Genomic DNA, 26,441 nt, shown 5'->3' with positions numbered 1-26,441 from the left:
ATTGTGACACAGGAAAAATAATGTGTGTGTTGTATATGATTGTAAAGTTATCCTGTAAATACTATGCACTCAGAAATTATCCAGGCCGAATTATTGGCCACATTTTTTTGAATGACTTATGTTGGTTATTGCAGGGGGCTTTTACCTTTCTTGGACTAACGGTGTGACTGAAAGCCTTCCAACTGTTTAGCAGATAAGGAGCTAAAAGGAATACATCAGCTATGGCTGTCATATATATTTAAGCAATTTTATAAAGTTTCCAGGCAACATTCCCTGAATCAGAATAAAGTAGTATTTTGAATCAACTAAATTTCCTTCCAGTATCTATAAGGTCAAAAGGAATCTGTACAATATAAGCAGACAGATGAAATTTAACATGAGAAAAGATACATTAATTCACAATGCCATTGGAAGCACATTTGTAATAGGTCCTATATTGTAGCTCAGTCAAAAATTGACTCGAAAATGATATAGACGTGAATCAATCACCGGAACTGTTCGAATGTATTGCCATAGAGCCATTAATTGCCAGTGAAAACAAATTTTAACCCTTTATGACTTATTTATGCCTTATTTTCAATACTGGGTTTCATTTTAAAACAAAAAACAATATACCAGAAATTATACAGTAGGTCTTCAACATTTGCAAACATAGAACTAATGAATGATTCAAACATAGCCACTTGTCAGAAATCCTGATCTGAGCTAACCCATTGCAGTATGCAGCCTGACTGTTACCGAGCAGCAGTGGCAGTATAAATCATTGAGAATCTGAAAATAAGACAGCCACAGAACACTTTGCCAGTGAGTGGCATTTCTCTTTCTTGTTTAAAGGTCATAAAATCTCACATATCACGCCAGTGATTTTTAACTGAGAGATATCATCTCGGTTAATACATATTTTATTAAAGTTAGGAAAAAAAACTCAATTAATTAATCCCAGGAGTTTCCATTAGAAACAATGTTGGTTAGCATCCTTAAGAATCATAGAATCCCTACAGTGCAGAAGGAGGCCATTCGGCCCATCGAGCCTGCACTGACAACAATCCCACACAGGCCCTATCCCTGTAACCCCACGTATTTAACCTGTGAATCCCCCAACACTAAGGGGCAATTTTAGCATGGCCAATCTACCTAACCCGCACATCTTTGGAGGGTGGGAGGAAACCGGAGCACCCGGAGGAAACCCGCGCAGACACAGGGAGAACGTACAAACTCCGCACAGACAGTGTCCCAAGCCGGGAATTGAACCCAGGTTCCTGGCGCTGAGGGGCAGCAGTGCTAACCACTGTGCCACCCTAAAGAGAACGTACAAACTTAAAGCATCTTTAAATCATTTACAATTCTGATTTAGGTATTATTATTTGGGTTGTTTTGCCTGTATCAGGAATTGTGTGTGAAAATATAAATGGACTAAAATACTAAATTCAAATATTACGGTACAATATTCTACTAATCCAAATGTACCTTAAATAAAAACAAGATGTGGGAGCAGTGCAAAGGGCTGCTTATCCAGTGAGCTGTACCAGAATTAAAAAATAAAGTTTATATAGCACCTTTATCTTAATAAAACATGTAAATTTTGTTGAACTGGTATTTTCCCAGTTTTAGTACAAGAACAGAAGGTGACGCAACGCTGTATAAAGGAAAATAAAACAAGGTCCTTGGGGCACAAACACTTTGCCAATCAGGGGATTGGCAAAGAGTGGTTTCTCACTCTTAAAATGGGTACTTCCTCCTCTCAGATTGGCGACCTTCAAAACTATTTTTTTTTAAGGAGGCAATACGGCGATGCAGGAGAGTACTGTTCATGAGTAGCTTTTGCCAGATTACTGCTCTCGTTTCAATATGTTTTATATGACATAGATTTTCTCCCAAAAAACTAATTATCAGATCACAGAATAGAAGAATGTTTTAGCTCCTTCTGCTTATTCTACAATGATACAGCTGCAATATATTTACATGCAAATTTAAAATAATACTTCCATTGCATCTCAAATGATCACAGCCATGATAGGTAGGGATACCACAATTGACCTTAGTGCCTCTGGCTTCCAACGGGAAATTCTACAAGGACTCTCAGTACTGTTTCTTATCAAGTGACATCTACTGAAAGATCACATGTCTATATATAGAGTAAGGGTTCAGATGTGGTACCTTTTACAGTCAAATAAATCTCCCAATACTCAACCTCACAGATCGCTTTAGTGAGTTTCCCTGCAAGGAAACTCAGTTTGAATAAGAACTGGGGATGAATTTGCAAAAAGGAAATTTAAAAGGAGAATTTTATAAACAATTTAATTACTTTCTTGGGTTTCGAAGCCAAGTCTTTAAACACAAACTCAAAATAACAACTTTAGCCTTTATAAACTTGTTATAACTATTTATCAAACCTCTTCACAACAGTATCTGAATGCTGTTGAGTTCAGCATTTATTGCTTTACTAAAACCTGATAACCAAACTCAATAACTTTATAACAATGTATAAAGCGAGTGAATAACCAGTATCTCGCACCAAAATACAACTTTGTACTATCAAAACTTTTAAAACATTTAAAACTGTTTCAAGCTCGTTATCAGGTGAAAAATCACCCATTTAGCTCTGTCATTTCCTTTTCTTCTCTATACAATGGATTGAGCTAATTTTTCACCTCCTAATAACATGAACTTTGGGATGCTTTAATTGTTGTTGCAGTACTGTAACCGGGTGAAATAAGTCTTGTCTTTGTTTGTGTAGCTTTGCGAACCAGCAAAATGTACTGTAGTTGATGACTAAAAGAAAAATATGTAGAGTGGGAACTGGTGACGAGAGAACGCATTCTGACGGTGAACAGAACAGGTCATCAGAAGTAAAATACACAACAGCCATTTGACTTTTCAAATTTTTTCCAGCAGATTTGAAGGAGGAAACCAAAAACAAATTATGAACAAATGTTACTCTAGTTGGAAAAGGTTGTCCAGATATTTTACATGTCACAAGTGGTTTCCAGTACACGGGCAGTCAATGCTTGGAGAGTAGAATCTATAGTTTTTCAAGAGTATTCCAAGTGTTATCACACAATTGCATACTGTTCGTATAAAAGGTCCCGTATTTTATAATAATCTTCGCACAAACATCCTTCCAGTCCAATGCGCCCTGTCTCAGTCTGAAACAGAATAGAAAGAGCAACATGAATTTAAAGGCAGGATCATTGCATTTTCAGAAGTGATGTTAGTAGTAGGATTTGGAATTTAAATTCACTGCAAAGTTGCTGGGTAAAGCAATAAATGCTGAACTCAAAGTTAAAATTTAAAGATTGCTTACTAAATCTTCTAAACTAATAAATATTGGAATGTAACATAGTTATTAGAGGTCTTGCGGCACAGTGGGCAGTGCCCTGCCTTCGAGCCAGAAGCTTTGGATTCAAGTTAAAAATTAAAGTTAAAGTTTATTTAGTAGCCACAAGTAGTCTTACATTAACACTGCAATGAAGTTACTGTGAAAATCCCCTAGTCGCCACGCTCCGGCGCCTGTTCGGGTGCACTGAGGGACAATTTGGCATGGCCAATGCATCTAACCTGCACATCGTTCGGACTGTGGGAGGAAACCGGAGCACCTGGAGGAAACCCACACAGACACGGGGAGAATGAGCAAAGTCCACACAGACAGCGACCCAAGCCGGGAATTGAACCCGGGTCCCTGGTGCTGTGAGGTAGCAGTGCCATCGTGCCGCCCTATCCCACTTCAGGATGTGGTGGCCAAGGAGGTGGGTTTGTAACGCAGCCAAAATGGTTGAGCATCAACTTGTAAATCTTTCATCACATGCCAATGGCGTTGGTAAAAGCAGGAGAGATTCTTGGTCAGCCGTTTGATGGAAAGAAATTGGAGTCTCTACCCATCACTACCCACAGCTCCAGACATGTAAAAGGATATATTGCCACAGCAACTCAGGCTCCATGGGGACCAGATGGCTGCACGGTCTGTGTGGATCAGGTTGATGCCAACAGCACGGGGTTCCCCAGTCTGGTTGGCCCTGCCTCCTTGTCCTACCTATGGTGGAGATCGCAGTGCTGTGGGCTGGACCTGCCTTCAGGCAGAGAATTAAAGAAGAGAATATATGTGCTCCAGTTTTGTTGCATCAGTAAACTGAATAAATATAACTTTTTAAGTTATTCGACAATGTCTAAAATACTATATTGTACTGCACATCGAAAATACATTTTTCATGAGTGTCAGTTTGCAACTGAAAGGCAGCGCAGGAGCACAAAAACATATTCTTTCCTAAGTTTTGTACTTTTTAAATTTGACATAAAACTGGATAGCAATGGAAAATGGTAGTTGGAACCATTGTCTATCACTAGAGAGCAGTATACCTTCTATTTTTAAAACCAGGTTCTATTCGTTTCTGTGAGTTTGCGTGCAAGATCATCTTCCTGGAGACGAATGCTCATTTCTTTTCTGTTCGTTCAGAGATGTGGACGTCATTGGCTGGGCCAGCATTTATTGGCCATCCCTAATTGTCCCTTGAACTGAACTAGGCCGTCTCAGAGGGTATTTAAGAGTCAACCACATTGCTGTGGTTCTGGAGTCACATGTAGGCCAGACCAGGTAAGGACAGCAGATTTCCTCCCCTAAGACATTAGTGAACCAGATGGGTTTTTATGACAATCGACAATGGTTTCAGTCATCAGCAGACTTTTCATTCATGACTTTATTTTAATGAAACCTGCCATATTGGGATTCGAACCTGGGTCACCAAAGCATTACCCTGGCTCTCTGGATTACCAGCCCTTTGACAATACCACTGAGCCACTGCCTTCTCTTGTTGCACATCTGATTGTGACCATGAATAAGTCATAGAAAATGCTTCAATTAGATTTCTGATTGCAACTCATTTTGTTCAATGAGGGAATTACAAAGATAAATCCACAAGCTATCTTCCTGGCGTGTCAGATTGTTGCAAACCAAAAGGAAAGTATTCTCTGCTAATGTGCATCATTTGAGTAAACTGATCAATTCTTATGTCAGAAAACTAATGCAGGTCTTTTAATGCAGAAATAAACCACTTCTAACTAAAATTACTCACTCTTCGAACAGCCACCAAATTGTTGCAGACCAGCACACCGCCAACAAATTCTGCTTGAATACCTTCCCGCAAAAGAACTTGTTTAAAATCAGATAACCGCGGCTCATTAATGAAGACTGCTTGATGACCTGGAACCTAAAAAAAAAAATTCAATTAAAAATTCAATTTAAATCACTAAATGCATTTTTACGGTTATCTTAATGCGATAAATGAGAAATTTACATGGTTAGTACAACAAATGTGATGATCTGCAGGGCACAGTCTGAAATAACTTGCAACGCACACATCTCAAGAATAGATGCCTGGAAACAATAGTTATTTTTTTTTCAAATTAAATCTATGGTTTAATAATATGGAACAGACATAATGGCTCTATGGAGAGAAAGCGTATCAATTGCCTCTCCATAGCATTATCACTGACCACTGTTTAACCGGGAGTACTGGAGCAGAATCTTGTCAATTTACAATAGTTAGGTATTAAATACATCATATTACAGCTTTACAGTAACCAGCAGGCATAAAGCATAGTCACTTGGAGTGTTAATTTTAAAAAAAATATAGGAAGACTATCTCTAACATTCCAGGTCATGGTGACAGATGATTTCAGAGTGAAATGCTCTGAAGGCCAGACACACCAAGAGTTCAGATGAAAGGTCATCACCTGAAATGTTAACTTTATGCTTCTTTCTGCACAGATGCTGCCTGAGCTGCTGATTGCTTCCAATGATTTCTGATGTTATTTTGGAGATTTAGTTACTTTAGGACAATCGGGATTGTTAGGTTTGATTAGCTTTTTTGCATTTAATCTCAGGATCTGGGTGAAGCAGGCTGGATCACATTTATCGTCTCTCCTCGGCTGCCTTGAGGTAATGGCAATTATCAATCCTCCTTGTGATGCTGCTCCATTGTAAACATTAGATAGGGAAATCAAGGATTTTGACCTTGTGACGATAATGACAGTGGCAGCATGTGTCCACGTTAGGGTCGTGTGTGATTTCAAAGGGAATTTGCAAGCAATGATATCCTCAGGGCATTGTTGCTTTTTGCCTTCTAGGCAATGGAGGTTATGGGAATTGTTGAAGTAGGTTTAATAAATTGTTGCAATATATCTTCAGGATCTGAATTCTAGCTGCAGTGCGTTGATGGTGGCCAAGGTTCGTAATTTTCTTTCTGTTTTTTTATTCCAATTCAATCAAATCAAGTCCAATTCAGAGTCTCAGCAAGTTGAGACATTTCAGATCCAAGCTGACAAGACAGAGCCTTCACACCTGTCTTGGGCCTGATCTACATGAGCCAAGCTGATTGGAGGAGGGGGAGGTTTCCTCCTCCAAGGCTTGATCTCATTTGCATCTTAGCCAAAAGGCCGAGATGCCGCTTTTAAAAATTGCTTCATATGAAAATGAAGCTTGAATGTAACCTAATGACCTCAACCAAGCGCAGCATCCTCTATATACTACACTTGATCTTAGCCAAAAGGCCGAGAAGCCAAGGTTCGTAATTAATTAAGTCACACAGGGATAATCAACGGGATTGCTTTTTCCTAGATGATGTTCGGCTGCCTGGGTGTTACCATACCCATCAAGGTGAGTAGTGAGCATTCCATTACATTTTTGAGCTTCATAGCCATTGTGATAATGTTCTTGGTCCAACGAAACTTCAAGACAATGGAAACCTCAGGACATTGTTGATGGGTGGTGTTGAAGATGAGGGGGAGTGATCCGAGTCTTTTATTGTTGAAGATGGTTAGAGTGGGACTTCTATGTAGTTTCAATATTACCGGACACTTCTCAGCCCAAGCCTAACATGTTATTCACATCCTGCTGTAGGTTGATGTGGCTGTTCTATTATCTGTCATTGTGAATGGAACTGAAAACAGCAGACTCATTAGCAAACAGCATCACTTGATCTTATGGCACACAAAAGAAAATTGTGCTGAGTGTGGTTATACCAAGGATGCTGGCCTCAGGAACACTGACAGTGATGCCCTGGGGCCACAATGATTTGCCTCTAACAGCCAGGCTGATCTCCCTGTGTGTCATTATGCCACCAGCCACTGCAGTTCCCAGTGACCTCACTAGTGCTTGAGCAGTCAAGTGTTGCCTTGATGTCAAGTGCGGGGCGGCACGGGTTAGCATTGCTGCCTCACAGCACCAGGGTTCGATTATTGGCTTGGGCCATTGTCTGTGCAGAATCTGCACGTTCTCCCTCTGTCTGCGTGGCTTTCCTCCGGGTGCTCCGGTTTCCTCCCACAGTCCGAAAGACGTGCTGGTTAGGTGCATTGGCCATGCTAAATTCTCCCTCAGTGTACCTGAACAGGTGCCGGAGCGTGGCGACTAGGGGATTTTCACAGTAACTCCATTGCAGTGTTAATGTAAGCCTACTTGTGACACTAATAAACTTAAAAAAAAACTCTACTTCTCCTCCAGCATTCAGTTCTTGTCTGGATCCAGACTGTGATGTGGTTAGAAGCCAAAACCTTCTGGCAGAGCCCACAGTGAGCATCAACAAGCAGATCATCGGTGACAAGTGACGCTTGATTGCTGTTGCCTCATTATCACTTCTTTCATCACTTTGCTGATATTTAGATGGTGGGTGATGAGGGGGTAATTCAGGAGGTTAAAATAATCTTAATAGCTCTTAAATAAAACCTTTACCATAGAAAGCCACGACCAGCAAACTTAAGAATAACTAGCTTGAAAATTATTTTTCATTTAGAAAAACTGTAGAGTTACAATTTTATTATTCTGATGGTAGAAATAATAATAGGAAAAAGACCATTCTGGCTGCAAAAAGTGTTTTGGGTTCATTCATGGACAATAAACCAGTTTGTTGATTTACAACTGTGTCTTAGCTCACTGGAGTGCTTCGCAGTCGGCCTTTCATGAAGATAAGAGACTGCTCATGGCTACCACTGCAAGATAACAGTAACCAGTCACACAACAATGGCTTTCATAGTCTGAAGTCAAACTATTGTTTAACTAAATAGTGGACAGTAAAGGTGCAAACAAGGTCTTGTTGCAAGAATGAATGCTGATCAGATATATTGGGTTGCGTTCTCTGACCAGACCTGCAGAGAATTCTGGCCATTACCTAATAAAAAACCTGAATTTCGCAACATACTATAGTAATTTTTCCTACCTTAGGTAGTATGAATGATTGCAGCTCTATTAACTCCAGCAATGTTATTAGTACTGCTGGCAAGACCAGCAGTTATTTAGAACACCAATATATTTTTTAATAATCAACCTTATTCCCACTATTAACCATCTTTCAACATTTACTGTTAAAAACTGAGAAATTTAGAATTTATTCTTTGCTTCCCAGTGTATATAAAAATAAAAGTGAAATCAACAATTTGGAAATAATATATTTTTCACACCAATGGCTGGAACTAAAACTAAACCACTTTCATGGATAGGATCAGTATCTACCATTTACTGACACCACACAAGGAACGTATTGCTCTTTTGAATGGATCATGCTTAGATGCATTCCCATTATTATTAAAATGTATCTTTCCCTACATTAATTCAGAAGTTTGCTGGTATTTTATAGTTAAAGATTAAATTAGTACCATAATTAAGAACGTACTTGAAATGCAAATTAAATACAAACAATGAATAATTGCTGTACGAGATGTGGTTTAAAGAGGTGGATAATGAAACAAAACTAATACTTTGCCTTCATCAACCCCAGAAAAGATTTGAACAGTTATGGTTTCTGGCAAGGGCAAAGGCTGAATATTAAGTAGGTTTATAAAGTTTAATTAAATTTGTGTTCCAGTCACGTCAACTATCAAATTTCACTGACTCGGTTTATAAGCTTTAATATATTGTTCCCACTCTCTCAAATCAATTACACGCTGAAGGGGATAAAGAAAACATAGATAAGTCATTAACAAGATGCCTCAACATCAAAGTCTTTCTACAAGTAACATGTCTTGCCACTTCATTTAAACTAATACAAGTCATCCTCTTTCAAGTGAGGCAATTGAAATACGCTTCCAAATCTGATCTTTTTCCACCTCAAGTATTTTTGTCATAGCTGGAAATAAAATAAAGCCCCATTCATTTCAATTCATAGCATATTAGTGTCAATTACTTGCTTGAAACAGTCAAGTGTGGAAAAACCTATATTTGGTCTGTAATGAAATCTGAGATTTCCAGAGTTTAATGATCTATACATGTGTATTCTGAAAGGATAAATTTGATCTGATTTAAAATCAGTTAGACTTCTTTAGCCACATTATGTAGTTTACCTGTCCCAGAAATCTATTGGCTGGTAGACATTTCTATATCATAGAATCCCTACAGTGCAGAAAGAGGCCATTCGGCCCATTGAGCCTGCATTGACAACAATCCCACCCAGACCCTAACTCCGTAACCCCACATGTTTACCCTGCAAGTTTTGCTAAGGGGCAATTCAGCATGACCAATCAACCTAACTCGCACATCTTTGGGCTGTGGGCAGAAACTGGAGCACCCAGGGGAAACCCATGCAGACACAGAGAGAACGTGCAAACTCCACACAGACAGTGACCCAAGGCCGGAATTGAACTCGGGTTCCTGGAGCTGTGAGGCAGCAGTGCTAACCGCTGTGTCACCGTGCCACCCCATGGTCTGTGCAAGAGAAAACTAGAGCACTTCTTGCAATCCAGAATAAAAATATTGTAGCAATATCTTAAAACAGAAGTTGAATGAATAATGGAGCAACTACATTACTTAAATGTGAATATACATTGGGGTGGCACGATGGCTAGCACTGCTGCCTCACAGCACCAGGGACCCGGGTTCAATTCTGGTCTTGGGAGAAAATCTGTATGGAGTTTGTGCATTCTCCCTATGTCTGCATGGGTTTCCTCCGGGTACTCCAGTTTCCTCCCAGAGTCCAAAAATCTGCAGGTTAGGTGGATTGGCCATGCTAAATTGCCCCTTGGTGTCCCAAAATGTGTAGGTTAACTGGATTAGCCATGGTAAGTGTGGGACATAGGGCCTAGATAAGGTCAGAGAATCAGTGCAGATTCAATGGACTGAATGGCTTCCTTCTGCACTGTAGGGATTCCACGATAACAAAATTTGGTTTTAAACATTAAGACCCATTAACATTATAGAACTTCACTAAATCCCAGCACTTGCAAAGTCAAATCAATATTGGCTATCATAGAAACCCTACAGTGCAGAAGGAGGCCATTCAGCACATCGAGTCTGTACCGACAACAATCCCACCCAGGCCCTATCCCCGTAACCCCACATATTTGCCCCACTAATCTCTCTAACCTAAGCATCCCAGGACACTATGGGGCAATATAGCATGGCCAATCAACCTAACCTGCACATCTTTGGACTGTGAGGGGAAACCGGAGCACCCGGAGGAAACCCACGCAGAAACGGGGAGAATGTACAAACTCCACACAGACAGTGACCCAAGGTGGGAATCGAACCCGGGTCCCTGGAGCTGAGAGGCAGCAGTGGTAACCACTGTGCCGCCCATAATGGTCTGATCTGCAAGAAAATGAATATTTATGATCTATTCATGCACCTTTCAAACCTACAATCTCTAGAAGGATAAGGGCAGCAGGTGCATGGAAGCATCATCCCTTGCAAATTCCCTTCAAGGTCACATGGAATCCTCATTTGGGAAGATAATGCTGTTCCCTCATTGCAGCGGGGTCAAAGTACTGGAATTTCTTGATTTTACAACACAGTGGAAATACCTTCACCACATGACTAAGCAGGTCAAGGTAGCAGCTCATCACCCCCACCTCAATGGCATCTAGGGACAAGCAATATAGGATTGCATTTCTAGCAATACCCACATTTGATAAACAAATAAAATTATCTCAACTTAATTTCCGTACCTCATTTGGTGACAATGGTTCCAGGGTGGGAATTACATCAAGATCTTCACCGGTCTCTTTCTCATCATCATCGAAGAGGCTCTTCATCGCTTTTTGCTGAGCTGCAACTTGATCAGAGCTGTGCGTAGATGAGGGAGCATCAACCTGCATTTCCCCTTCTTCATCCTCTCTTAACTCCCCCTCTTCCAGAACGACCCCAGTATCAACCTTTGACACCCTCATGTCCAAGACGCCATCAATCCAGGCTAACTCTGCATCCTTTGCTTTACAGAACTGAAGAGAACTGACTAAAGAATCCTTTAGTCTAACCTGTGAGAATGAAATATCCAAATATTAGGAAATCATAGAATGATACGACAAGACCATTCAGCCCATCATATATCTTTGCTGGTTATGCAAAGATAAGGACAGTAGTTTTACGAGTTAGCAAGTGTAGGAAACTGTAATGTTCTGATACACAATACAAAACCTTCATTTTTTTGAAAAACATCTTTTTTGAAAGATGACATTTATGGAATTTAAATCAGAACATTCATAAATATTTTCAAAATGTTTTAGTTCTTTATTTCTGATGTATCGTTGAATGCTTTCCTCTGATAACTTAGAACAAATTCTTATTTCATATCAAGGTGCTAAGCAATAATTCAATTCAATGGTTTCGTTGCTTACTTTATGCTCTCATTGATAGAATGTCCTTCACTTTAACACAATTTTAATCTCTGAATAAATCTAAGTTCAGTGCTAACAACCTGAAGGATTTAATTTTCTCGACTGCTAAGCAGCTTATTATTTGTGTTGCTGTAATTTGCTTTGGAAAATATCAAATCTTGACTTTGCATAAAATTAATTTGCAGAAATATGTTGAGCTTCCGGCAGAGTTCCAACAAATTAGGGTTACTGCAGGAACAGGATGTTAAATTTGCAAACTTGTTCATTCAGGGCCTGTGCAAATTGTTTGAAACTGCAAATTATTCATCATTTTTATCGTGTTAGAGAATCTTATATACAAATTATCTTTCTAAAAGTATGAAGATACAATCAACCACCCAGGATTGGATACTTTAGATCAAATGTTTAAATCAATAGTACATTGAAAAAGTTTTGGTGTATGATAGTTCTGGACTCTGCTGAACTCAAGAAATTGTACTGTTACTTGCAATTTTGATATATATACTGCAGGGAAGGAAGTAACTGGCTCTCATTTAGCCTCCTCAAAAGACTCCAAAGTAATTAATAGCCAAAAAAAATGCTTTGAAGTGTTGTCATTGTTGCTATGCAGACAAGTATAGCAGCCAATTCATAGAATCATAGAAACCCTACAGTGCAGAAAGAGGCCATCTGGCCCATTGAGTCTGCACCGACCACAATCCCACCCAGGCCCTACCCCCACATCCCTACACATTTACCCACTAATCCCTCTAACCTACGCATCTCAGGACTCTGAGGGGCAATTTTAGCATGGCCAATCAACCTAACCCGCACATCTTTAGACGTACAAGGCAGGCCCAAAAATCATTAATAAATCAATAGTTGATTAAGCCATTTTTGTAGCAGTGTTGGTCAAGGGATACGCGGTGATTAGGACATTGGGAGCACTCTCTGCTCCTCTTTTAGTTCCGCCTATACCAGCAAATGGGATCTTGCTTTTGTGTTGCATTTGAAAGACAGAACCTTCAGTAATGCAGAGATCATTCAATGCTGCCATGCAGTTCAGCCTATCAAGTACTAAACTCCTAGAGTTGGGTTTGAACCCAGCACCTAACTTTTATGTGCCAATTTTGAGTCATTATCAGCCTATAATATCAACTGAAATTAAGTTAGTGGCAGAAATCTAAATAGCCAGCAATTGCCACATTACTTTTCATGTTGTACTACCTGGTAGATATGAGTCTCACTGGTCGCATCTATTGTTTCTTGAAGTTTTGGTGTGTAAACTTTAATGTCCTTTCCACCAAATGCTTTGCATGATTCAGCAAGATCCTGGCTGGACTCTGGAGGTCCATGAACAATAATCAACTGCCGAGGTTTCATCTGATTAATAATTTTTTTAATAGAGTCACCATCTGAGCGTCCTTCGTAATCAATATATGTCACTCTGGCTCTGTAAAAAAAAAAGACAAGTTACTTGATGAACATGTCATCGTCGTGGAAGAAAAATAAATAGATATACATATCAGCTTTAAACATTTTAAAAAATGATATTACTAACCTGATTTCAATGGTTTCTAATGCTGAAATACACTTTGTTGGAACATCAGATAAATCCTGATCCATAGGCTCCTCACCGTTACTCAGACCAGAATCAAGTTTGCTCTTTTCCTCTTCTGCTGCCTGAAGTTCCGGAACTAAGAAATCCTCAGCTCTGAAACAAAGGACCAGCAATAAACACCAACAAGGAGGCACAGAAAGAAAAAGTTCAATTCTTGATTTCATATCTCCTTATACATGTGTCAAAGAGAATGCTAAAATAATCTTTTTACAAAGATGTCTCTGTGAGGAAGAGAAGTCAATTGTCTACATACAATGAGAAAATATGGCAAAGTTCAATGTAGCTGCAGAGATTGGTGACCTTGGACCACTGGACCAATACTTATTCACATCCAATGAGGCTACAAGCAGGAACCGTCAGTCACCGAACAACCCAAACGGACATTAAATATGCTTCCTGTGTGAAAACATTTGCACGTTAAACTAAAGGGGAAAGGTTTCATTAAGTTGTCTTTGCGGATTTTCAACTCTTCCTCTTTTCTTTCAAATCCCTGCAAGCAAGTCTTTTAGAAAACAGCTCTGAAACCAGACAACTTATATTTATATAGCATTTCTAACATAACAAAAGCATCCTAAGGTATTTCACAGAAGCATAAGCCAATAAAAATGGACAAAAGGAAAAATGATATATTAGCAAGATTAACTAAAATCTTTGATCAAAATATTTGCAGGAGGCTGGTGTGGTTGACTGCGTCAAAGGCTCTGCAAAAGAGGGAGGGGGATAATATATCCATTCACAATCACAGAGAATGGAATTCTGACTTTAAGATTAGGGTCGTTTCAGTGCTTTAGCAGGGATGGAAACCAAGTCGGAGAGGTTCAAGGTTTGAATGTAACACGCATGAGCACGTATTAAAGAAACTAATAATATAGATGATTTTATTTTTAAACTTGTAAATAAAAATAGTGGGGTGTCACTGTGGCCTCACAGCGCCAGGGACCCGGGTTCAATTCCGGCCTCAGGACATGTCTGTGTGGAGTTTGCACATTCTCCCCGTGTCTGCGTGGGTTTCCTCTGGGTGCTCCGGTTTCCTCCCACAATCCAAAGATGTGCGGGTTAGGTTGGTTGGCCACGGTAAATCGGCCCTTAGTGTCAGGGGGATTAGCAGGGTAAATACATGGGGTTATGGGAATACGGTCTGGGTGGGATTGTGGTCATGCAGACTCGATGGGCCGAATGGCCTCCTTCTGCACTGTAGGGATTCTATGAAATTACATTTCTTGTTTCACTCTGTGGAAAACCCACATTACCCAATATAAAGTACAACTGACCGAGAAATTTCAGTACTTCACACATCCAAACAAGAACAAGTATATTGAACTATCATAACACTACTCGTATAATGATTTTGCACTTAAATTTATTTATGGCCAAAACTCTAGGGGGTTTCAACAAGTTTGGCAGATGAGAGGGTTACGTTCATCTGTTCAACCTATTTTTTTAAATTTCAGCATAATTATAAAATAAAAAATTTAAACCATTCCATCACCACAAACAGAATGCTTACGAAAATATGTTGCAAGTTGTAAATTACTGAACGTAATGCTATATTGTACAACTGGGAGACAGTGCCATCATGTGGTTAAGATTAACAAAATGTTTCACTGTAATCAGACCTGGCAAAGGAACACTACAGGCAAAGAAAAGCAGTAAAAGGTTTGCAGTGAAAGTATTTTTTTTGCTGTGACTATGCATTAGATACCATAGCTTTTCTACAGCAATTGCCATCATCTAAAATTCGTTGTCTCCATGTAAAAAGTGTTTTGCAATCCTGAAAACAGTGGAAGGTGATATCGCGGGAGGCCATTCAACCCATCGTGATTGTAAGAGCTTTTGCCAGAGCATCTAAAGCTCTTCACATTGACCTTAGACTCTCTGAGATTTTCAATTGCTTCAAATATCTATCCAATTTTCTCCAAAAGATGCAACTTCTTCCTGCGTTCAACAAACTGATTGCAAACTCCTGCTGTACTCCAGAAAGCAAGGTGCTGAAGGATAAAACTGGAGCCAATTATGCACATTACAAACATGCACCCCCTCACCTAACAACTACAGTTTCAATCCGTGTGTTTTTATGGGAGCAGATTCCCAATTAACACTGTGTTCCCAAATAATATGGCTTCACTTGCACATATTTGCAGGGCAGCACGGTGGCACAGTGGTTAGCACTGCTGCCTCACAATGCCAGGGACCCGGGTTTGATTCCCGGCTTGTGTCACTGTCTGTGCAAAGTCTGCACGTTCTCCCCGTGTTGGCGTGGGTTTCCTCCGGGTGCTCCTGTTCCCTCCCACAGTCTGAAGGATGTGCTGGTTAGGTGTATTGGCCGTGCTAAATTCTCCCTCAGTGTACCCGAACAGGCGCCGGAGTGTGGTGACTAGGGGGATTTTCACAGTAACTACATTGCAGTGTTAATGTAAGCCTACCTGTGACACTAATACATAAATATTTATGTCACTTGTCTCAAGTATTGTGTCCCCCTTGCACCTCAGGTCCACGGAGAAGATTTTGAATCGATTTACCCTGAACTCCAAAACTGCCTCCTATACATTCTCCTTCCTCTGTTCGAACATAGGTAACAGCTACCAGCCATCTCAGTCTTACATTGTGAAATTTCCTATGTAAACTCTGTCACCTTTGTCATAGATGTTACAGCATAGACAGAGGCCACTTGACTCATTGTGCCTTTGCCTGCTCTGAAAGAGCCATACAAATAATCCTATTCCTTCACCATTTCCCCATCGGCCTGCAACTCGCTCCCTTTCAAGTATTTACCCAATTCCCTTTGGAAAATTAGCAAATCTGTTTCCGTCACCATTTCAGCCAATGCATTCCAGATCCTAAGAATTCATTCTCTTCCTTTACAAGTCTTTTCAAAACCCATCTTCTCCTATTAAGTTTCTAACCATCTCTCCTCATTTTCCCATTAAGGCTGCACATGTGTACCCCACCCCACTGTAAGAGTAGTGCAGGGAGGGTGGTGCTGTGGTTATGCTACTGGTTTAATAATCCAGAGAACAGGATTTCAAATAACCATCATAGCAGTTGGAGAATTTGAATTCAGTTTAATGGTTCAGAAATAAAAGGCTGGTGTTGGTAAAAGTGACCAGGAAGCTGTTGAATTGTTGTAAAAATCCAACTGATGAGTAAGGCACTATCTATAAAGAAAAACAGAGTTAACATTTCACTTGGAAAATACTTTAACCAGAACGTCCTGATGAAAAGTTTTTGACCTGAAACATTGTTTTTCTCTCCACAGATATTACCTACCCTGCTGAATATTTCTAGCTTTTTTTTAAATTTCAGATTTCTAGCAATTACTTGCTCTTGTAAAGGGACCTCGGGATGTTTCTTTACATAAAAAAGGTTTTTTTTTCAAAGTTTATTTATTATTGTCACAAGTAGGCTTACATTAACACTGCAATAAAGTTACTGTGAAAATCCCCTAGTCGCCACACTCCGATGCCTGTTCGGATACACTGGGGGAGAATTTAGCATGGCCAAAGCACCTAACCAGCATGTCTTTCGGACAGTGGGAGGAAACCGGAGCTCCCGGAGGAAATCCACACAGAGAAGGGGAGAATGTGCAGACTTCGCACAGACAGTGACTTGAGCCGGGAATCAAACCCAGGTCCCTGGTGCTGTGAGGCAGCAGTGCTAATCACTGTGCCACCCTTAGTATCACAAAAATACAAGTTTTTTTACTCAAGAAATTCATTGAACTTTGACTTATTGGCAGATACTGTAAAATAGAGGCGTCTGAACTTTGAACAAAAGTTTGATTAGTCTTTTGTGAAGTTAATGGCCTGTTTAGGGTTAGGCCTATTTGACGTACCTTATTATTTCTCCATATTCATCCCACTTCACTCTCTCTTCTGTCGCCGGGAACATGGGGTAGGATTTTTTAGCCTGTTTGAAAAAGCTTCCTTTGCGACTGCTCTCACTTTTCATCATGAGATCATGTTTGGTTTTGCCAGCCAGTGGTTGGTCCATGTCTTCTTCAATATCACTCTCATCACTGGAATCAACATCTCGCCTGCAAGGAAAACACAATCAAGGATGCTATTAATTTATTCATGATGTGGAGATGCCGGCGTTGGACTGGGGTAAACACAGTAAGAAGTTTAACAACACCAGGTTAAAGTCCAACAGGTTTATTTGGTAGCAAAAGCCACACAAGCTTTCGGAGCTCTTAGCCCCTTCTTCAGGTGAGTGGGAATTCTGTTCACAAACAGAGCTTATAAAGACACAGACTCAATTTACATGAATAATGGTTGGAATGCAAATACTTACAACTAATCAAGTCTTTAAGAGACGAAACAATGTGAGTGGAGAGAGCATCAAGACAGGCTAAAAAGATGTGTATTGTCTCCAGACAAGACAGCCAGTGAAACTCTGCAGGTCCACGCAACTGTGGGAGTTACAAATAGTGTGACATGAACCCAATATCCCGGTTGAGGCCGTCCTTGTGTGTGCGGAACTTGGCTATCAGTTTCTGCTCAGCGACTCTGCGCTGTCGTGTGTCGCGAAGGCCGCCTTGGAGAACGCTTACCCGAATATCAGAGGCCGAATGCCCGTGACCGCTGAAGTGCTCCCCAACAGGAAGAGAACAGTCTTGCCTGGTGATTGTCGAGCGGTGTTCATTCATCCGTTGTCGCAGCGTCTGCATAGTTTCCCCAATGTACCATGCCTCGGGACATCCTTTCTTGCAGCGTATCAGGTAGACAACGTTGGCCGAATTGCAAGAGTATGTACCGTGTACCTGGTGGATGGTGTTCTCACGTGAGATGATGGCATCTGTGTCGATGATCCGGCACGTCTTGCAGAGGTTGCTGTGGCAGGGTTGTGTGGTGTCATGGTCACTGTTCTCCTGAAGGCTGGGTAGTTTGCTGCGGACAATGGTCTGTTTGAGGTTGTGCGGTTGTTTGAAGGCAAGAAGTGGGGGTGTGGGGATGGCCTTGGCGAGATGTTCGTCTTCATCAATGACATGTTGAAGGCTCCGGAGGAGATGCCGTAGCTTCTCCACTCCGGGGAAGTACTGGACAACGAAGGGTACTCTGTCCACTGTGTCCCGTGTTTGTCTTCTGAGGAGGTGGGTGCGGTTTTTCGCTGTGGCGCGTTGGAACTGTTGATCAATGAGTCTAGCGCCATATCCTGTTCTTATGAGGGCATCTTTCAGCGTCTGGAGGTGTCTGTTGCGATCCTCCTCATCCTCTTTATAAGCTCTGTTTGTGAACAGAATTCCCACTCACCTGAAGAAGGGGCTAAGAGCTCCGAAAGCTTGTGTGGCTTTTGCTACCAAATAAACCTGTTGGACTTTAACCTGGTGTTGTTAAACTTCTTACTGTAATTAATTTATTCTGCAGGTCAGGTAGCTTCTAGGAGGAAGAAAACAGAGTTAATGCTTCAGGTTTATTGAATATTTCCAGTATTTCCTGCTTTCATTTTGCAGTCAGCATCTGCAGTATTTTGCCTTTGCTATTAACTTTGTTCCAAAGAAAAGGATTGTCGTGAATACAGCCTAAACTAACATTACAATGACACACTGTATTTTGTTACAATGACAAACGGCATTTTGTTCAAAGGGTGAAATTTAAAGAATTCCACTAACACTTTAAATGTTCAACGGTCATATGTTATGTAATTATCTGGGGAAAAGTCTATCAAACCTCTGCCCGTGTGTATACAATTTGAAAAAACCTGTGTATTATGTAAAGAAACAGTTTTAAAGTATTTCTTACTTTACTGTTCATACAAAAATAAATCTTGGGCAGCAGCTCATTGTGTTCAAATTATCACAATGTTACCTTAGAGTGATAGCATCATCTACATTTCCATTACCTTTGGAATTGCGACCACTTATAATTTAATATATTTATAGCTTTTTTATTTACAGAATCATGCGAACATCATGAATGTTTTAACAGTTGGTTTAAAAGCAACCTTGTCTTGCTATTGGCACTAATGCGTTTTTTTTAAGAAAACACTTTCTGGTATTTCATACAGAGGAAAGAAATCTGAAGTGGACTTTTTTTCTTGCAATTCATTAAGTCACAGAATTGAAGTCATGTAAATTCTGCCACATTTACTTTGTTTACGGCTGGACAGAGCATAAAAGGCAGTACTGTGATCTTAGCTAAGCATCAATTGCCACAAAAACAGACCAAAATCTTCCTCAATATATTTTGATGAGGCGCAACTCCCAAGTGATGCATTGAAACAATGACGGAGAATCGTTTCAGCATTTTGTGCTAGAATTTTATATATTTTTTGGATTAACAGAAGGCCAAAGATCGATACAATTATAGAACTGGTCACTGACTGCCGAAAAGTCAGCAACATACCAGCTATAAAATGTGTCCATGTTACATCCTCAGAAAGCAATTTTAAAAATCCAAACCGCAGCTTTTGTCAGTCTGTACATCACTTCTACTTACTCCTTCTCTTGTTCCTGCTTTTTAGCTGCCTCCTTCTTGAGCTTCTCCTTCTCTAGATATTCTTCCAATTCCTTCCCTTCCAATTTTACACGACGTCTAATCTATTGGTTGAAAGAAAATATGACCGTCACAGAGCAGGATGACAGAGACATTATTACATAGTTCAAGATTTACTGTATGTAAAAAATCTGAGATTTATTTATGTAGCCAGTCAAAATACAATGGGGCCCCAGTGAAAATAAGACAGATGCTGAGGACCAAGTTATTAATTCAATTTCGATTCGAGTCCTCACAAAACAGGACAATTCCCTCTCTTTATTATCAATGAGAGTTGCACTTAATTATTCAAAAACAAAACATGTATGCGAGTATATTACTCCAAACTCTTGTTTTACAGTATCAAATACCATTTTAAGTGCTCAAATAGTTAAGATGCCACAAGAAATATTAGCTGCACCTAAACATTTAAAAATAGAAAATGGATAAAAGGTACAGCTAATACAGAATGACTTCCGAGAGCTGTGAAAAATTCTACCACTGGACAGCACAAAGCACTGGTACTCCAGAATGTTGAGCAGTGGGATGTACATTGTGTACATTGGATGTACAATTCTCCATACACTGAATTCCCACCAGCAGGCGGACCATTATATAGGCAACACAGAGCACAGGGAATTTATTTTTCCTTGGAGGAAGAAAAAGCAGAAGGCATAGCACCCCACTTGTTGATGGTGTAACTACTCAGGGACATCTTCAACATATCATTGATGGAAGCCCAGGAACCGATTGCTTTCCTGTTCTTTAAGACAGGGAATTGTCCAAGCCCAGAGAGGCATTCATTCATGCCCATTTGTCACTTTTTGAAGCTAAACATAGAAAATAGGTGCAGGAGTAGGCCATTCAGCCCTTTGAGCCTGCACCACCATTCAATATGATCATGGTTGATCATGCACTTTCAGTATCCCACTCCTGCTTTCTCTCCATACCCCTTGATCCCTTTAGCCATAAGGGCCACATCCAACTTCCTCTTGAACATATCTAACGAACTGGCCCCAACAGCTTTCTGTGGTAGAGAACTCCACAGATTCACAACTGTCTGAGTTAAGGAGTTCTTCTTCCTCCTGAAGTCCTGAATGGCTTACCCCTTATTCTTAGACTGTGATCCCTAGTGCTGGACTTCCCCAACATCGGGAACAACATAATTTCATTATCAGCTGCAAACGCCTTCCCTCATTTACATCCCGGTTCTACTGCGCTGGAGAACTTTTCATCAACATGTCCAGAACTCCAATTTTAAGCTATTGCCTTTGTCAGTTGCATCCTTACCTCTATATCCATTTTTTTGGTGATAGGATTGTCTATCAGATATCTCGCCAGCGTTCCAGGTGTCGTCCTATAAGTGAGGATCACAGAATTCTTTGGGTCCTGGCACCACTGTATGAAAAGGTCTCGTGAAAATCCACATTCCATGTCAGACTGACTGGCCAGTACAACCTTCGGACTGGGCACTCGAGCCAGATCTGAAAGGCTGTGGCACAGAGAAAGGTGGCGAAACTGAAAGGGATTGTTTCGTTTGTCTTCAAAGCACCTCATTAACTTGTCACTCATCCATTCCACCTAAAATTAAAATGAATAACAGACAATATTTAATTGCTGTGTCCCAATTCTAGATCAATAAAACTTCATACAAGGTGGGGGATTGCTAATAGTATAAATTAAGTAAAAAGGATTGGCTATTGTGGGGAAGTGACATTAATATTTTGACAACAGAATGATTGTAGATCAAGAATACTCCCAAAGTATTTCCTAAAACAAACAAGCCAAAGTGCTGGATAAAGGCAATCGCATGACGTTTGTAAAAACTTTCAAAATCAGGTCACCAATTAGAATTTAGATTTTTGTAACTGAAGCAAGCTGGTCGTGGCATGCAAATAATACAAAGGAACGTCCAATTTTAAACAAAAGCCTGGTTATTGTGGGAAAATGTAAAAAAGTGGGAAACAAATCAATTTATAAGCTAATGCTGTAGCAAAACATCTATATATCCAAATGCAATTCGAATTAAGTTTATAAGTTACAAGTAGGCTTACATTAACACTGCAATGAAGTTACTGTGAAAATCCCCGAGTCGCCTCATTCTGGCACCTGTTCGGGTACACTGGGGGAGAATTTAGCATGGCCAATGCCCCTAACCTGCACATCTTTTGGACTGTGGGAGGAAACCGGAGCATCCGGAAGAAACCCATGCAGACACGGGGAGAATGTGCAGACTCCACATAGTCAGTGACACAAGCCAGGAATCGAACCCAGGTCCCTGGTGCTGTGAGGCAGCAGTGCTAACCACTGTGCCACCATGCCGCCCTTAAAGGATGAAGGCAAGAAATTATTTGCTTTTGTAAAACACTAATCTTCAGCAACGAACACTAACTGAATATTGAGAGCAGTTTGTTTTCGACATTTTACACTAATCAAGCAGTGCCAAGTACTCAGGAGGCAATGACTTTCAAAATTCTCCTTTTGGTGTTTAGAGCTAGAAAGTATTAAAGTAATGCTTACTTTGTTGGATATATTCACCAATAAAACTTTGATTTGATTTATTATTGTCACACGTATTAACATACAGTGAAAAGTATTGTTTCTTGTGTGCTGTACAGACAAAACATACCATTCATAGAGAAGGAAACGAGAGTGTGCAGAACATAGTGTTACAGTCATAGCTAGGGTGTAGAGAAAGATCAACGTAACGCAAGGTAGGTCCATTCAAAAGTCTGACAGCAGCAGGGAAGAAGTTGTTCTTGAGTCAGTCGGTACGTGACCTTAGACTTTTGTATCTTTTTCCCAAAGGAAGAAGGTGGAAGAGAGAATGTCCGGGTGCGTGAGGTCCTTAATTATGCTGGCTGCTTTGCCGAGGCAGCAGGAAGTGTAGACAGAATCAATGGATGAGAGGCTTGCTGCTGAAGTCAGCTGAACAACTCATTCCTCAATTTCCAAGCCTAAATTTGGGTTTTTTGATCAAGTTGGTGGAAGATAGATTTTATTTTACATCAAAAAATGTTGATGATCTATATATACACTTTCCTTTCAAAATATGGCAACTTTCATATTCAAGCGTGACAATTTTCAAATATTGTGAAGAGGGGACAAAAACTGCACGTTGAACCAAAAGGGTTTTCTTTGATTCGTTAGTTTGTGAAATCGTCAATGGTTAGCAAGAAACAGAAATTAAATAAAAACTACCAGACAAACCTGTGATTTTGAAAACTCCACCACATTATAGCTAACATTATTGAGTAAAGCGAGAGAATAAACGCTTAGCCCAGCATCCTTGGTCCTCCAGATCTGGTCCAGGAGTTGTGCTAACTCCAGCACCCTGCCTGCAGTGTCCAGAGCGATGAGCACATTGCCGTCACCACGCAAAGTCTCCAAGACATTGGCTGTAAGGGCAAAACAAATGGAGAAAAATGCACACTGATAATGCTTATATTGGTGCAAAACAGCAGTAAGTCTTATAACCTGCAGAAATAAAACATAAATAGGACACGTTTCTGTTAAATATGCATGTCCAATGAAGGGGCTCCCAATAATGATCAGATAAGGCTCATGTGCTCATTACTCAACTCACCTGAGGGTCAAAGTGACTCTGCTTCCATACTTTCTTTTTTTACAGGACCAACAACATTCTCTGACACTCTGTCTTGCTTGTTATTCTCTCTTTTACAGTGATTTGTTTAGACATTGCGGGTGTACAGCCTGCGAGGAGCAGCCCTTTCACAGAATAGAATTATAGAATCCCTGCAGCGCAGAAGGAGGCCACTTGGCCCTTTGAGCTGCACCAACCACAATCCCACCCAGGTCCTATCCTCTTAACCCCATTTACCCTGCTAGTCCCCCTGACACTAAGGGTAAATTTAGCATGGCCAATCCACCTAACCAGCACATCTTTGGATTGTGGGAAGAAACCGGAGCACCCGGAGGAAACCCACGCAGACACAGGGAGGACGTGAAAACTTTCTCTCTGTGTCCAAGGTCACCCAAGGTCGGAATTGAACCCGGGTCCCTGGGTGCTGTGAGTCAGCAATGCTAACCACTGAGCCACCGTGCCGCCCACTAAATCATGAGAAAAGTCTGTGCTTTTCTGTTACCCCCAATGTTGCTCACCAGCTCCCCCCCAATCATCACCCTGGTTCACATAGTTCCCTCCACTCCACCCTCAGCTCACAAACCATCCCCTCTCCCACTGGTACTTGCAGTTGACCACCAGCACTCTCATCCTTTTAGCACCTCTCCTCCCAACTGACATCTCCAGCTCACACACATCCTGCCACCTCACCATGCATATTCCCTGCTTAATTACCCCCCACTCAGTGCCATTCTCTGGTACCTATTCACCAACCATATCCACACCCCCGACTCCGCCCATAAGAAAAAGGAACAGGAGTAGGCCATTCAGCACTCCGAGCCTGCACAACCATCTAATATGATCATGGTACCCACTAATGTCAGACCAGAGACTATGGTGTCATTGGACGTTTGAGTGATGGGGGTTGGAAGTGGTGGGGGGCGGGGGGGGGGGGGGGGGGGGGTTGGAGCACAGCAAGAATGAAAATATGATTAAAAACTAGCTTCAACGCAATTGGAAACACTGAACTGAAGGCAGGCCTCAAATGCATGCCTTCAGTTAATCAGTTAATGACGACAGAGGGGCATAACTTTGCTTCAACCATCCCTCATTGCTCTGCACTAATCGATCCATGCTGAAGCCGAGAGAGGGAGTTCCAGCCTCAGCTGATGGAAAAGCTAACAACACAACTTAAAATGCAGTCGGCGGCATTAGTCATGTCTTCACCTTGAAGCTTGACAGGAAAATCTGAGCTACTAAGTTTCTTTGGAGGGGGAAAGGCAACTAGATTTCCCACCATATACCGCATTGTTTAAAATCTTCAAATTTACAGTAAGAAAAATAAAGCAAAATAAAGCATGCTGATGGAAGCCGATAGGTTTCATGATGATGTGAATGCTCAAGTAGAAAACATACACCTTAAACATTATCCCTTATACGTCCTCCAGCCTGTGTCTGAAAGCACAGAAAGATTTAAATTGTGCTACATTGCAGCTGTTATCTGAATGTGACAATGGTACTGGTCTGTGCTTGGTGCAAGCCCTCCAAGTTAGACCATCAATTGTTGGAAGTACATACTGAGCAATTGTTCATCTCGTTGCTTTCTTCGGGGTTGAACATAGGTGGCATTGAAAGAGTCCGTGATGAGTAATGAGGGTCGGCTAATCATTTCCAGTGAACACCCATTCAGATGGCTAAAAAATAAAACAGACAATTAGTGCCCGTCGCAATTACTCTTGAAACTAGTTTCGCCGAGTACATATTTTCCCATGAATTTATTAGCAATATGCCTGCAAAATTCAAATGTTTCAGACTTGGTGTTGGAGACCTGTAGAAGATCCATGCATATTGACGCAGTGCAGCCCATCGACATTGCTATTTTTGCAAAGCACAGACTTTGTGGAGGAAAAGGCCAGGTTAAAAAGGTAAACAAAAAAAAAATTCTCGTGTCTGATGATTTTTGACGTAGGTAAGCTTTAACATCATTCCCTAAACTGCAGATCGCCAAATACCGCATCTTCCTTCGGGGCAAATTATTTTTGTTCACCAGAACTCTCAGCTTGCTACCAAAATGTAAACTTTTTAAAAAGTCAAAACATAAATGGGTCTATATGACAAGATTGTAAGGGCCTGAAGAAGTGATCTGACCTGCATCACACATCTGTACCTGTACCACTGTTTACTGTTAAAAAAAGTACACTCTTTCACATGCAGCTGTGTCAGTGTTTCTTCAGAAGATGTTGATGATCTTACTCCCTGGTGTTGTAAATGGGTTTTTGCAAGAATTAAATGCTCATACCTCAGCTGAGCTGAAGCTAGTGATGATACTCACATTTCTCGCTTATGGTTAAAGTCAACTGCATACACAATTTCCTCTTCTCCATCTTTCACAATCTTCCAAATTGTTCCTCCAATCATATGACCTGCAGGCAAAGGAGTTATCGATAGGCCATGCCCTTTACCTAGGCACAGGACAGAGGTAGGAAAGAAAATTAGTATGAAAGATATTAGCTCACATAATGTATTTTTAAATATTCATTGCAACAGAATTTTGTTACAACCTAGCAGGTACAGAGCTAAAGAAGTGCCTCCAGTGTACATGCAAACCATGAGGCCTAAGGCGTGACAAAAATTGAACCTCATGGTAATAGTTGTGAGCTGCCAGTGCCTGTCATGCTTCCAGAGGCAGCTTGCCCATTTACCAGGATCCAAGTTGGGTCAGCTGCCTCAGTGAAGGGAACTCGCATGTTAGTGCCAGGGAAGAACAGGAGGGGAATGCAGCGCGAACTGAAGGCATCCCATAACACTGTAGAACCAGTACTCCTGCTTCCCCTGACTCCAGATCAAAGTATAAATATTTTTGATACCATCATAAGGACTACTGGATATTGCACGTAATCAGTGCTGTAGAATTTGCTGATGCACTCCATTCTTGTTTAGATATGCATTGAGCCTTATGCCCATTTCAGGTGGACACTTCAGATTTCTGGAAATCCTTCTCCACCAGCATGTCTGAACACGTCCCAGGCTCAAATCAGGTGGGGAAGACTATCCCGAAATCAGTCCTCATCGCCTGGTTTTGAGCCCGAGTGAAACAAGGACAATTTTATTAACTAATCTGAAATCACACAGATTACTTTTTTTGGTTATATTCCACCTTTTTGGGGATGGAGGGAGAGCAAGAGAAGGAGCCTTT

The 26,441-nt window shown here is 40.8% G+C and overlaps 1 protein-coding gene and 1 pseudogene across 1 annotated transcript in view; both read right to left on the bottom strand.

The window, feature by feature from the left end:
- Window positions 1–861: 861 nt before the first annotated feature.
- cpsf2 (cleavage and polyadenylation specific factor 2) overlaps window positions 862–26,441 on the bottom strand; it is a 33,138-nt gene continuing 7,558 nt past the window's right edge. Inside the window, exons 5-15 of the mRNA XM_078234244.1 lie at window positions 25,578–25,707; window positions 24,824–24,939; window positions 22,873–23,060; window positions 20,953–21,243; window positions 19,627–19,727; window positions 17,025–17,225; window positions 13,133–13,285; window positions 12,799–13,024; window positions 10,924–11,232; window positions 5,067–5,201; window positions 862–3,146 (exon numbers count right to left, since the gene is read on the bottom strand). Of these exons, the coding sequence (XP_078090370.1) occupies window positions 3,054–3,146; window positions 5,067–5,201; window positions 10,924–11,232; window positions 12,799–13,024; window positions 13,133–13,285; window positions 17,025–17,225; window positions 19,627–19,727; window positions 20,953–21,243; window positions 22,873–23,060; window positions 24,824–24,939; window positions 25,578–25,707 (1,943 nt within the window). The 3' untranslated portion in view covers window positions 862–3,053. The remainder of the gene's footprint in view (window positions 3,147–5,066; window positions 5,202–10,923; window positions 11,233–12,798; window positions 13,025–13,132; window positions 13,286–17,024; window positions 17,226–19,626; window positions 19,728–20,952; window positions 21,244–22,872; window positions 23,061–24,823; window positions 24,940–25,577; window positions 25,708–26,441) is intronic.
- LOC144507379 (U2 spliceosomal RNA) lies at window positions 6,346–6,555 on the bottom strand (annotated as a pseudogene).

This window comes from Mustelus asterias, chromosome 18 (genome assembly GCF_964213995.1).
Source record: "Mustelus asterias chromosome 18, sMusAst1.hap1.1, whole genome shotgun sequence".
NCBI classification, from domain to species: Eukaryota; Metazoa; Chordata; class Chondrichthyes; order Carcharhiniformes; family Triakidae; genus Mustelus; species Mustelus asterias.
The sequence above is the reverse complement of the archived record's forward strand: the minus strand, read 5'-3'. Positions and strand labels throughout refer to the sequence as shown.